Source organism: Aquarana catesbeiana, linkage group LG02 (genome assembly GCF_042186555.1).
Source record: "Aquarana catesbeiana isolate 2022-GZ linkage group LG02, ASM4218655v1, whole genome shotgun sequence".
NCBI classification, from domain to species: domain Eukaryota; kingdom Metazoa; phylum Chordata; class Amphibia; order Anura; family Ranidae; genus Aquarana; species Aquarana catesbeiana.
Window position 1 is genome coordinate 273997643 of NC_133325.1, and position 14226 is coordinate 274011868.

Consider the following 14226-nt stretch of genomic DNA (forward strand, 5'->3'; position numbering starts at 1 on the left):
TGGTTTTCCAGCATGCACGTTCGTCATACAAATGGGCCGAATTTCAGACTTTTTTCTTTAACCGGCTGTTGTCTACCGACATTCGGCCCGTGTGTACGGGGCTTTATGTTGATGGACTTTTGTTCACTTTAGATGGGTTTTACAATACATACATATACACACACATACAGTGGGGACGGAAAGTATTCAGACCCCTTTAAATTTTTCACTCTTTGTTATTTTGCAGCCATTTGCTAAAATCATTTATGTTCATTTTTTTCCTCATTAATGCACACACAGCACACAATATTGACAGAAAAACACAGAATTGTTGACATTTTTGCATATTTATTAAAAAAGAAAAACTGAAATATCACATGGTCCTAAGTATTCAGACCCTTTGCTCAGTATTTAGTAGGAGCAAGCTTTTGATCTAATACAGCCATGGCTATTGTTGGGAAAGATGCAACAAGTTTTTCACACCTGGATTTGGGGATCCTCTGCCATTCCTCCTCGCGGATCCTCTCCAGTTCTGTCAGGTTGGATGGTAAACGTTGGTGGACAGCCATTTTTAGGTCTCTCCAGAGATGCTCAATTGGGTTTAAGTCAGGGCTCTGGCTGGGCCATTCAAGAACAGTCACGGAGTTGTGAAGCCAATCCTTCATTATTTTAGCTGTGTGCTTAGGGTCACTGTCTTGTTGGAAGGTAAACCTTTGGCCCTGTCTGAGGTCCTGAGCACTCTGGAGGAGGTTTTCGTCCAGTATATCCCTGTACTTGGCCGCATTCATCTTTCCCTCGATTGCAACCAGTTGTCCTGTCCCTGCAGCTGAAAGACACCCCCACAGCATGATGCTGCCACCACCATGCTTCACGTTGGGACTGTATTGGACAGGTGATGAGCAGTGCCTGGTTTTCTCCAAACATACCGCTTAGAATTAAGGCCAAAAAGTTCTATCTTGGTATCATCAGACCAGAGAATCTTATTTCTCACCATCTTGGAGTCCTTCAGGTGTTTTTTAGCAAACTCCATGCGGGCTTCCATGTGTCTTGCACTGAGGAGAGGCTTCCGTTGGGCCACTCTGCCATAAAGCCCCGACTGGTGGAGGTCTGCAGTGATGGTTGCATCTCTGGAGCTCAACCACAGTGATCTTTGGGTTCTTCTTTACCTCTCTCACCAAGGCTCTTCTCCCCCGATAGCTCAGTTTGGCCGGACGGCCAGCTCTAGGAAGGGTTCTGGTCGTCCCAAACGTCTTCCGTTTAAGGATTATGGAGGACACTGTGCTCTTAGAAACCTTAAGTGCAGCAGAAATTTTTTGTAACCTTGGCCAGATCTGTGCCTTGCCACAATTCTGTCTCTGAGCTCTTCAGGCAGTTCCTTTGACCTCATGATTCCCATTTGCTCTGACATGCACTGTGAGCTGTAAGGTCTTATATAGACAGGTGTGTGGCTTTCCTAATCAAGTCCAATCAGTATAATCAAACACAGCTGGACTTAAATGAAGGTGTAGAACTATCTCAAGGATGATCAGAAGAAATGGACAGCACCTGAGTTAAATATATGAGTGTCACAGCAAAGGGTCTGAATACTTAGGACCATGTGATATTTTAGTTTTTCTTTTTTAATAAATCTGCAAAAATGTCAACAATTCTGTGTTTTTCTGTCAATATGGGGTGCTGTGTGTACATTGAGGAAAAAAAGTGAACTGAAAAGATTTTAGCAAATAGCTGCAATATAACAAAGAGTGAAAAATGTAAGGGGGTCTGAATACTTTCCGTCCCCACTGTGTGTAGATAGATAGATAGATAGATAGATAGATAGATAGATAGATAGATAGATACAGAGAGAGAGATTGTCTAGGTCAGTGGTCTCCAAACTGTGGCCCAGGGGCCAGATGATGCCCCTTGCTAGCCTTTATCAGGCCCTTGGGACACTTTTCCTCTAACAACAATGATGTGAAAACATTCCTCCCACTGACATCATTGGGGCCTTATTCCTTCCACTCATACCAACAAAGAGGCACTATTCTACTTTTCTACTCCCACTGGCCACAGTCCGGCCCCTCTAAAGCCTGAAGGACAGTAATCTGGCCCATTGTTTAGAAAGTTTGGAGATCCCTGGTCTAAGTGTTGCAGTCTTAGTGTACCGTGATTCATTTGAAGACACACAATAGTTAACTAACTTACAGAGAAGTTATCCTTCTGTTTTCTAACAGAAATGGAGTGAGTAGTGCCATCCAGCATGACAGAAAGGTCCCACATCTTTAAATCATTCTTCGCTATAGGCACTCTGAAAAGGAAGAGGTTCACATTAAAACTTAGAATGCACTTAAGCTATGCAAGAGTGTTTTGCTTATCAATATTAGTTGAAAGTACCCCATTCTCAACAAAAAATGACAATCTGATGTCTAGGAATAACTGAACAAATTTTCTAGAAGAAAATGTCAATAATTTTATTTTCAACCAAAGATATTGCCTACTGGATGAGGCAAGCAAAATACGTGTTGTAAAACTGCTATCTAAAAATGGTGTGCTGTGCGTGAGATACTATTTGTTATTAAACAGAACAGTATTGGAATTTATGTATGATAATGCAAGATTAGGAACAAAGAAGCAATCTAATATTCTTTTTATGTTAAATTAGCAGTCAATTCTTGTGAGTGATGGGAGGATTCCCATTCATTCTGATGTTGCTTTGAGATAAATGATAAATAAATTCACACTTCTCAAAAGCGCTGAGTTAAACTGCAAACATTTATATGTTTGTGTTAGGTTGGCTAGTACTTACAAAAGGTATTTCCCTTAGTGCTGTTTTCAGAGCTCCCTATATGGCTCAATGCTGATTATAAGAACAGGAGTTGGGGCCCTCCGGGATCAATTAAATAGAAATGATGATCCCTACATCTGTTTTCACTCATAGATTTCAATCCTATAAGATACACACCTACTTTTAAAACATACACTTTATTTTACAGGGGAGATATTTATGTTTATCAATTGAAATATAATTTCATGTCACTTGCAACATTTTTCATGCTGGAACTGCTTTAAAACTGTCACCAAAATACAGATATTCAGTTCAGATAATGGTTAAAAACACTTTCATACAAAAACACTGTGAATGAGAGCAAACCTTCTTACATTAGCAGTAGGTGCTGCATGAGGTTAATATTTAATGTAATTTGAATTCCCTTGTAAATTATTGGTATATGAAACAGAACTCTAGTAATCATATTGCAACAGGTGAATGTAGTAAAAAATGCAAAGTATCCATGACAACCATCTGAAACATGGATGTGAGCTGTAGAAGAGGCACCTGCTGGGTGAGAACAGAGGTGTCAGTGAAGAACTCTGATTGGATAATGTCATTCTTCCATGTTCTAATATGCTGACATTGTTATGTACTGACACCTCTTAGCACCTCTTTAGAAAGGTTGACAACTGCACTTGTGTCTAACTTCTAGAATATTAGCTGTGTTAAGAAGCATGTGAAACCTGTCGTAATAAACAAGGATTTCTACGTAGTCAATTCTAACTGGCAAAAACAATCTTTCATATATTCTCCTGCAATGAAGACTATTTTTACATGCAGACATAGCTACAAGGTTTAGTTAAATATACAGTATAATCACATAGGTTATATGCAACAGTTTTCATGAGTGAATCTTGGTTGTTATTGGAATTTCTCCATTATGTTATATGTGCCTGCTGATGGGCAAATCCCTTTTGAAAATGATGGGGGGAAAGTGCAAATCCTCTTTAAAAATGATGGGCAAATTATGTAAAATACAGATGGTTAAAAGTTCAAAAAACATTCACTTTGAGAATTGCAAACGTGAAATCTTTATAAATAGAATACACTCTGATTGCTACTGTTTTGTAAATGTACTGTCTACCCTTGTAGAGTTGTAAGTTGTAAAGCGCTGCGTAAACTGTCGGGACTATATAAAGCCTGTATACCGTATATACTCGAGTATAAGCTGACCCAAATATAAGCCGAGGCACCTAATTTTACCACAAAAAACTGGGAAAACTTATTGACTTGAGTATAAGCCTAGAGTGAGCAGCTACTGGGTAAACAATGGCAATCTGCAGCCTCACTGTGCCCATTAATTTTACATTGATTTCATGTTGAAATATACCTAGGGTACATTTATTTGTTTGATTAATAAGGATGTAAGACACATTGTATACCATTGCATGAGACACATGGTTTAAACATATATTTTCTGTAATGTTTTTCTGCACAGGTATGACTTTTAAGAGAGTGGTGTATTTAGATTAGAGTAGCGCAGTCAACACAAATTTAATTTTTATTTTTAGGCTTTCACTTATTGGTGAATTTTTTGATTGCAGCAACCGATTTTATATATTTTTTTCTTTCGATAACAGTAATCAATTTTTCAGGTACCTAAGGTTCACAGGTTTAAAACACTATATAAGTATTTTTTTGCACCGGTGACACACATATGTTCATTTGCAGCTTCACTGTGCCCATCTGCAGCTGTACCTTTGATAACTAAAACAGCAGACGTCTCCCGCTGTGTAATGTAGTCTGTTTGGCGGCCGTTCATTGTAACAGAGCCCCGCCTCCTCCTCGTCCGTGATAGACAGAACACTGATACAGTTTCCCAGCATTGTATCAGTGTTCCGTCTATCCCGGACGAGGAGGAGGCGGGGCTTTGTTACAACGAATACTGATGATGCTAAATTTGGCCTGAACATTTTGGCTTCACAAAACGGTCGTGGGTTATGTATAAAGTGTTTTGGAAGAGTATTCATACCCCTTGAAATGTACCACATTTTGTCATGTTACAACCAAAAACGTAAATGTATTTTATTGGGATTTTAGGTGATAGACCAACACAAAGTGGTACATAATTCTGAAGTGGAAGGAAATTGATAAATGGTTTTCAAATTTTTTACAAATACATATCTGAAAAGTGTTACGTGCATTTGTATTCAGGCTCTCCGAGTCAATTCTTTGTAGAACCACCTTTCGCTGCAATTACAGCTGAAAGTCTTTTTAAAGTGCTTTGGGAGAGTATTCATACCCCTTGAAATTTACCACATTTTGTCATGTTACAACCAAAAACGTAAATGTATTTTATTGGGATTTTAGGTGATAGACCAACACAAAGTGGCACATAATTCTGAAGTGGAAGGAAAATGATAAATGGTTTTCAATTGTTTTTTACAAATAAATATCTGAAAAGTGTTACGTGCACTTGTATTCAACCTCAATTCTTTGTAGAACCACCTTTCGCTGCAATTACAGCTGAAAGTCTTTTTGGGTACGTCTCTACCAGCTTTGCACATCAAGAGAGTGAGATTTTTGCCCATTCTTCTTTGCAAAATAGCTCAAGCTCTGTCAGACTGGATGGAGAGCATCTGTGAACAGCAATTTTCAAGTCTTGCCACAGATTCTCAATTGGATTCAGGTCTGGACTTTGACTTGGCCATTCTAACACATTAATAGGCTTTGTTTGAAACCTTTCCATTGTAGCTCTGGCTGTATGTTTATGGTTGTTGTCCTGCTGGAAGGTGAACCTCTGCCCCGGTCTCAAGTCTTTCACAGACTCCAACAGGTTTTCTTCTTAGATTGCCCTATATTTGGCTTTATCCATCTTCCCATCAACTCTGACCAGCTTCCCTGACTCTGCTGAAGAAAAGCATCCCCACAAAATGATGCTGCCACCACCATGTTTCACCGTGGGGATGGTGTGTTCAGGGTGATGTGCAGTGTTAGCTTTCTGCCACACATAACATTTTGCTTTAAGGCCAAAAAGTTCAATTTTGGTCTCATCTGACCAGAGCACCTTCCTCCACATATTTGCTGTGTCCCCCACATGGCTTATTGCAAACTGCAAAAGGGACTTCTTATGGCTTTCCTTCAACGATGGCTTTCTTCTTGCCACTTTTCCATAAAGGCCAGATTTGTGGAGTGCACAACAAATAGTTGTCCTGTGGACAGATTCTCCCACCTGAGCTGTCGATCTCTGCAGCTCCTTCAGAGTTAACATGGGCCTCTTGGCTGCATCTCTGATTAATGCTCTCCCTGCCTGGCCTGTCAGTTTAGGTGGGTGGCCATGTCTTGGTAGGTTTGCAGTTGTGCCATACTCTTTCCATTTTCAGATGATGGATTGAACTGTGTTCTGTGGGATGTTCAAAACTTGGGATATTTTTTAATAACCTAACACTGCTTTAAACTTTTTCACAGAACAGTTGTATTTACACTGAAATTAAATTGCACACGGGTGGACTATTTACTAATTAGGTGATCCCTGAAGGCAATTGGTTCCACTAGATTTTAGTTAGTGGTATCAGAGTAAAGGGGGCTGAATACAAATGCACGCCACACTTTTCAGATATTTATTTGTAAAAAGTTTTGAAAACCATTTATCATTTTCCTTCCACTTCACAATTATGTGCCACTTTGTGATGATCTATCACATAAAATCCCAATATGTTTACAGTTGTAACATGAAAAAACGTGGAAAATTTCAAGGGGTATGAATACTTTTTCAAGGCACTTTATGACCCTTGCTATTGATCCCGGTGGCCCAAACTGAGGTACATAATGGATTTTTAGAGCACTATAAAAACATGCTCCCAAACTACTCTAGATTCACATTAAGGCTCCATGCACACTAGCGTTTTTTTTAAAGCCCAAAAAAGGCAGATAGGATATGTCACATCCCCAAACCATCCTTTATACCTGAGCATGTACCCAGAGATGTGCTCATGCACATTCATTTTTATCATGTGAAAGAGCAGCTTCTAACCATCTCCTGCAACTTGGGCACATTCCCATCTTTGTATGAGCATCTGTAATTTTTTGCAGATCTATCACAATTTACCATGCAATTTTGGAAGAAGCTGAACGCAACCACCAAATCCCTGAGAGACCATAAGATAACTTATAAATGGGGGAACCCAACCAAACTTCTTGTCTCCAGAAATGGGGACACTCATGTCATTCATAGGCTAGAAAAAGGGTTTAAACTCCTGGGGAATTCTGGACAACCCCACATCATTTGACAGGGGAAATCGCACACTAGCCCAACTAACGTCAGAATGGCAACAAGTGCCTTCAACCTCATCACCTACCACCTGAGCATTCAATCGGCTGTACAGCCTTAGTTCAACTTTATCTTTTTAGTCTGCTTTAACCACTAGCCGCCGCAGTTATACTGCGGCAGGTTGGCACGGTTGCGCAAATCGCCGTAGCTGTACGTCGCTCCTTTAAGACGTCACAGCGGGTACGTGCCGCCGCGTGTCCCTAAAGCCTATGCGTGATGACAGCCGGGCACCCGCGATCGCTCATGACAGAGCGGGAACTGGGATCTGTGTGTGCGACCACGCAATTGTCAGTTAAAGCGATGCAGTGCCGTATCACAAAAAATGGCCCAGTCAGGAAGGTGCAAATCTTTCCGGGGCTGAAATGGTTAAGGAAATCTTCCTGCTAGTGGATTTTTACCCCAATTCCCCTTTGCGGTGTTTTACTGCACACGGATCAAAGATCCACCTTTTAGTTCTATGACTGCTGTTTTTCTTTCGATTTATGTTCTTTTCTGGGGTTTTGTCTGTTTATGAGCTGACCACCACATCCAGATCTGGACACCAAGCCTACGTCCACTACGTCCCACAATGATAGACATCACTTCTGGAAGATGCTCTACATACGCTACCACCCAGCTGAACCGCACTAAATATGTAGCAATACCCCGGCATTTGATGTCAGCATATATAAGTAATTTCATTATGTCAATTAATCTACTCTCGATAAATGCCAAAGGGCTAAATAACCCAGCGAAACGCTCATACCTGTGAGCCGAGGCTCTTAAATATCACGCTCACATACTGTGCTTACAATTAGCTCCTCCGCTTCCTACCCCCATATTTTCTTTGCCTCCATACTGGTAAAAAGAGGGGAGTCTTGATTGCGATTCGGGACACTGTCACCTTTCAGTTGGTTGAACAAATCATTGACCCAGGAGGCAGATTTGTATTACTGATCTGTGTTTTAAAATTTGACAAGATACAAACTAGTAAATCTTTATGCACCCAACAAGCACCAGACTCATTTCCTAAACAGATTACTACGGAAAGTAGAAAAGATCAAACAAGGAGGCGTACTAGTGTGTGGGGATTTTAATGCTTCCCCAGACTCCACAAAAACGATCAACACCTTTGTTACAATCCCTCCTTCGCCAATATGACCTCTATGATATATGGCAGGGTCTCCACATGACCAAAAGAGATTTCAGCTTTTCTGCGGCCCATACAACCTATTCAAGGATTGACTTGTACTTATCTGACAAATGTCTTTTGTAAAAGATTCAGGACTCCTCTATAAACAACAAATCTTGGTTGGACCATGCCTCCATAACTCCATAACTCTCAAGATCGCAGACTCTTGTGCTTCACAATCCAAATTTCTATGGAGAACTAATCACTCTCTATTGCATACTTAAGAATCCAAGTCCACATTGTAAATTAATCTTCTGGAATTATTTCAGTTTAATAAAGGATCTGTAACTGACCCATTTGTATTGTGGAACACCTATAAGTCTTTTATGCGGGGACTATGTACTCAATTAGGAGATATGGCTAAGAGGAAAAGGCAGCAGCAAATAGACCATTTATTATCAGAAATAAGACAATAAGAAGTAACAAATAAATACAATCCTGACCCGGTCCTAAGCACCAAACTTTCTAATCTACAAAGAGACCTCTGTACTCTCCTATTGGAGAACTTTGAAATAAATTCTAGATGTCTGAAAATGACTTAAGATGCCAGTTGTAATATGGCAAACAAAATGCCAGCCGGATGACTACAAACCTACAGAAACAAAGCTAAAAATACCTTTGTTATATCACCTTCTTACCAAGCAAAAGGTGCAGAACCCACAGGAGATCGCTGACGCGTTCAGCTGTTATTACGGTTCTCTTTACAACTTGTGCGAGGACCCCACAGCTGTCGCTAGATGATAAATTTGACAATTTTTTTTTAGATAAAATACACCTACTTACTTTGTCCCACACCCAGTTGGAAGCATTAAATGCCCCTTTTACCTTGGCGGAAGTAAACAAAGCCATAGACCCCCTCCCTAATAACAAATCACTAGGGCCTGATGGCTATAGCAGACAATACTTGAAAACATTTAAAACTATATTGGCACCATACCTAACCACGGGGTTCAATTCTTCTGCGGCTTCTCCCTCTTTTCCCCAAGAAATGTTAAAAGCTATCATTATTACATTGCCAAAACCAGGGAAAAACCCGATGCCCCGCAAAATTTTAAGCCCATTTCATTGCTGAATAATGATCTCCTCTATCCTGGCCCTATACCGTATACCTGTTCCTCAGCCCAAGTGCTTTTAGCAGGCATGTTATCCCAACCCTTCTTTATTACAAACGGGACTATGCGGGTCTACCCCTTGTCCCCATTAATCTTTAATCACTTAATGGAACCCCTAGCCTCGTACATTCATTTGCACCCAGTTATCACTGATTTTAAAATTGGTAGTCTGGCCACTCTATCAGCCTATTTGCTGATGACATTATACTATTGCTAATAAATGTGAAAAACTCCTTGGGTGCAGTCCAGGATGCTCTGCATTTATTCCACATTTGTTTCATACTATAAGGTCAACACAACTAAATCCTACATATTAAATCTGGGTATAGAACCCCCCCCTTGAAACAGAAGCTGCAGCAAAACTTTTCTTCTTTTGTGTGGAAGGAAAAAGGCATTTCTTATCTGGGTACCTAACGCAGATATACTGCGGCAGAATGGCACGGGCAGGCAAAATCACGTACCTGGTACGTGATCTGCCTCTCGCGGGCTGGAGGCGCATCGCACCCCCCCCAGTGCCCGAGGCGGTCAGCTTCCTTAAGGGAGCGATCCAGGCGATCCACCCCCTCACGATCACTCCCAGCGAATGACAATCTTCCTCTGCTGCTGTAATGTAAACAGCGGCAGAGGAAGTGATGTCATCTCTCCTTGAGTCGGTCTTTTCATTCTGACGCCGAGGAGAGAAGACATCGATGTGCGTTGCACCAACACTACACTAACAGTAGAACACACTAGGCACACTTTTCACCCTCTATCACCCCCCTGTCACAGTGACACCAATAGCAGTTTTTTTTTGCATTGGTGTCAGTTTGTTACAGTTATAAGTGGTAGGGCAGTTAGTGGTAGCCCCCTTTAGGTCTAGGATACCCCCCAATAAAGTTTTAACCCCTTGATCACCCTCCATCGCCAGTGTCACTAAGCGATCATTTTTCTGATCGCTGTATTAGTGTCACAGGTGACGCTAGTTAGGGAGGTAAGTATATAGGTTCGCCGTCAGTGTTTTATAGCGTCAGGGACCCCCATATACTACCTAATAAAGGTTTTAACCCCTTGATTGCCCCCTAGTTTACTCTTTCACCAGTGATCACCGTATAACTGCTACGGGTGACGCTGGTTAGTTTGTTTTTTTATCGTTTCAGGGCACCCACCGTTTATTACCTAATAAAGGTTTAACCCCCTAATCGCCCGGCGATGATATAAGTTAAGTTTTAGGGTCAGATAAGGTTTGCGTCGCCCCAGGCAGCGTCAGGTTAGAGCCAGTACCGCTAACACCCACGTACACAGCATACACTTCTCTTAGTGGTATAGTATCTGAACGGATCAATCTGATCCGATCAGATCTATACTAGCGTCCCTAGCAGTTTTGGGTTCCCAAAAATGCAGTGTTAGCGGGATCAGCCCAGATATCTGCTAGCACCTGCGTTTTGCCTCTCGGCCCAGCCCACCCAACTGCAGTATCGATCGATCACTGTCACTTACAAAACAACACACATAACTGCAGCGTTCGCAGAGTCAGGCCTGATCCCTGTGATCGCTAACAGTTTTTTTGGTAGCGTTTAAATACAGTCACTAACAGTCAGGAGCTTTTTTACCTGTGAATCTCACTAGTGTACCACAAAATTTAGAGTCCAAAATGGCAAATCGAAGGTACACTAGTGAAGAGGCCTACACGTTTCTGAGCATGACAGATAGTGAAGAGAAAGTCACTCATCTGTCAGATTCAGGCTCAGAATACAATCCTGTAGACGACAGCGGCTCCATGACAGATAGCTCTGACAACGGAGTTGTGGTCCCTGCCAAGGTCAGGTGTACCAGACCTCAAACTTCTTCTGTCGTTGATGTGCAAGAACCGCAGGTCCCTCGTATGGAGTAGAGCAGTACTAGCGCCGCTATTTCTTCTGGTGAACTGGCAAGCACCAGCGGCCTAGTACACCCTGGTCGTACATCCAGCACTGCAGTATTACGTGGTGATGTGGCGAGTCCCATAAGTGCAGTTCAAGCTGGCGAGGTGGCAAGCACAAGTAGTGTCCCACCACCAAGAAGACGAACACAGGCCCGTCGTGCCAATAGTGCCCTTCCTGCTGCATTCGCCAATCGTGATTGGGAACCCACCACTTCTGCAGCACCCGTACTTCCCCCATTCACTGGCCAACCCGGCATTCAGGTGGAAACAGTTGATTTTACGTCACTTGATTTTTATTCGCTATTTTTCACTGAAGATCTCTATAGATCTATTGTGGACCAAAGCAATTTGTATGCTGGTCAACACATCGCCACTATTCCCCAGCCCTCCCTTGCCAGAGATTGGAGACCAATTACGGTCTCTGAATTTAAGCTCTTTCTGAGCCTTTCCCTCAACATGGGCATAACTAAAAAGAGTGAGTTGCGGTCATATTGGGTCCACTGAATCAATTCACCATATGCCCTTGTTCTCTGCCTCCATGACCAGGGCACGATACGAGCAGATCTTGCGGTTCATGCACTTCAATTATAATGAACTCTGTCGTCCTCGTGGAGACCCTGGATACGATCGGCTCTACAAAATTTTTTACAGACTTGTTTATTCCCCATCAAGTGTCTGCGTTGATGAGTCTCTGATTAAGTTTTCTGGCCACTTGTCATTCAAACAGTACTTTCCCAGCAAGCGTGCCAGGTACGGGGTCAAGATGTATAAGCTCTGTGACAGGGCCACAGGCTATACAAGTAGTTTTATGGTTTATGAGGGAAAAGATAGTCATGTAGAGCCGACAAACTGCCCTGAATACATAGGAAGCGCTGGCAAGATTGAGTGGGACTTGGTGTCACCCTTATTCGGAAAGGGGTACCACTTGTACGTGGACAATTATTACATGAGCGTGCCACTTTTTAGTCACTTGTTTGATCAGCAGATTGGAGCATGTGGCACCATGCGACCTAATCGCCGGGGCTTTCCCCAGCGGCTTGTAGATTCCCGTCTTAGGCTGGGGGAGAGAGCCTGCATGCAGTGTAATAATTTTCTCGCTATGAAGTGGAGGGATAAGAAGAATGTTTTCGTTCTTACCTCCCTTCATGCAGACATGACGGTCCAAATTACTACGGCGACTAGTGTTGTGGAGAAACCCCTCTGTGTCCACGAATATAACCAAAATATGGGTGGGGTGGACCTCAATGACCAGTTGTTGGCACCGTACCTAGTTGCCCGTAAGGCCAGACGCTGGTACAAAAAAGTGTCTGTTTATTTATTTCAATTGGCTTTGCTGAATGCTTATGTGCTATACAGAGCTTCAGGACGGACTGGATCCTTCCTTAAATTCCAGGAAGAGATTGTCTTCTGTTTCCAGACGGTGCTCCACCTCAACTTCCCCCACCAAATGCAGTAAGCCGGCTGCATGGGAGGCATTTTCTATATGTCCTCCCGAGTACCCCTACCCAACGAACACCCCAAAAATGATGTTGTCTGCAGCAAGCGCGGATATAGGCGTGACACCCGCTATTATTGTCCCTCCTGTCCTGATAATCCTGGTCTTTGCATTGGTGAATGTTTTGAACGCTACCATTCACTAGTTGAGTATTAGCGTAGGGTACAGCATTGCACAGACTAGGCACACTTTCACAGGGTCTCCCAAGATGCCATCGCATTTTGAGAGACCCGAACCTGGAACCGGTTACAGTTATAAAAGTTAGTTACAAAAAAAGTGTAAAAAAAAAATAAAATATATATATATATATATATATATATATATAAAATTTTAAAAAATAGTTGTCGTTTTATTGTTCTCTCTCTCTCTCTATTCTTCTGCTCTTTTTTACTGTATTCTATTCTGCAATGTTTTATTGTTATTATGTTTTATCAGGTTTGCTTTTCAGGTATGCAATTTCTTTATACTTTACCGTTTACTGTGTTTTATTGTTAACCATTTTGTTGTCTTCAGGTACGCCATTCACCACTTTGAGTGGTTATACCAGAATGATGCCTGCAGGTGTAGGTATCATCTTGGCATCATTCTTTTCAGCCAGCGGTCGGCTTTCATGTAAAAGCAATCCTAGCAGCTAATTAGCCTCTAGACTGCTTTTACAAGCAGTGGGAGGGAATGCCCCCCACCGTCTTCCGTGTTTTTCTCTGGCTCTCCTGTCTCAACAGGGAACCTGAGAATGCAGCTGGTTATTCAGCCAGCTGACCATAGAGCTGATCAGAGACCAGAGTGGCTCCAAACATCTCTATGGCCTAAGAAACCGGAAGCTACGAGCATTTCATGACTTAGATTTCGCCGGATGTAAACAGCGCTATTGGGAAATTGGGAAAACATTTTATCACACCGATCTTGGTGTCGTCAGATGCTTTGAGGGCAGAGGATAGATCTAGGGTCTAATAGACCCCAATTTTTTCAAAAAAGAGTACCTGTCACTACCTATTGCTACCATAGGGGATATTTACATTCCCTGAGATAACAATAAAAATGATTAAAAAAAAAATATGAAAGGAACAGTTTAAAAATAAGATAAAAAAGCAAAAACATAATAAAAAAAAAAAAAGCACCCGTCGCCCCCTGCTCTCGCGCTAAGGCGAACGCAAACGTCGGTCTGGGGTCAAATGCAAACAGCACTGGGTGATGTGTGACATAAGCTTCTAAATGTTGTGCATAAAATGCCAGGAAAGTAGACACCCCAAGCTATTTGCTGAGAGGCATGTCGAGTCCATGGAATATTTTATATTGTGACACAAGTTGCGGGAAATTTTTTTTAGAATAGCAGACTACCAAATTTGCGGGAAAGAGACAATTTTTTTTTTTGCAAAAAGTTGTTGCAAAAAGTTCTGTTGCTTCTCCTGAGTATGGGGATACCACATGTGTGAGACTTTTTGGGAGCCTAGCTGCGTACGGGACCCCGAAAACCAAGCACTGCCTTCAGG

At 42.0% G+C, this 14226-nt stretch overlaps 1 protein-coding gene across 1 annotated transcript in view; it reads right to left on the reverse strand.

Moving 5' to 3' along the window:
• Nucleotides 1–14226, reverse strand: part of PCCA (propionyl-CoA carboxylase subunit alpha) — a 1163293-nt gene that overhangs the window by 291093 nt on the left and 857974 nt on the right. The window contains exon 19 of the mRNA XM_073614439.1: nt 2164–2266. Coding sequence (XP_073470540.1) covers nt 2164–2266 — 103 coding nt within the window. The remainder of the gene's footprint in view (nt 1–2163; nt 2267–14226) is intronic.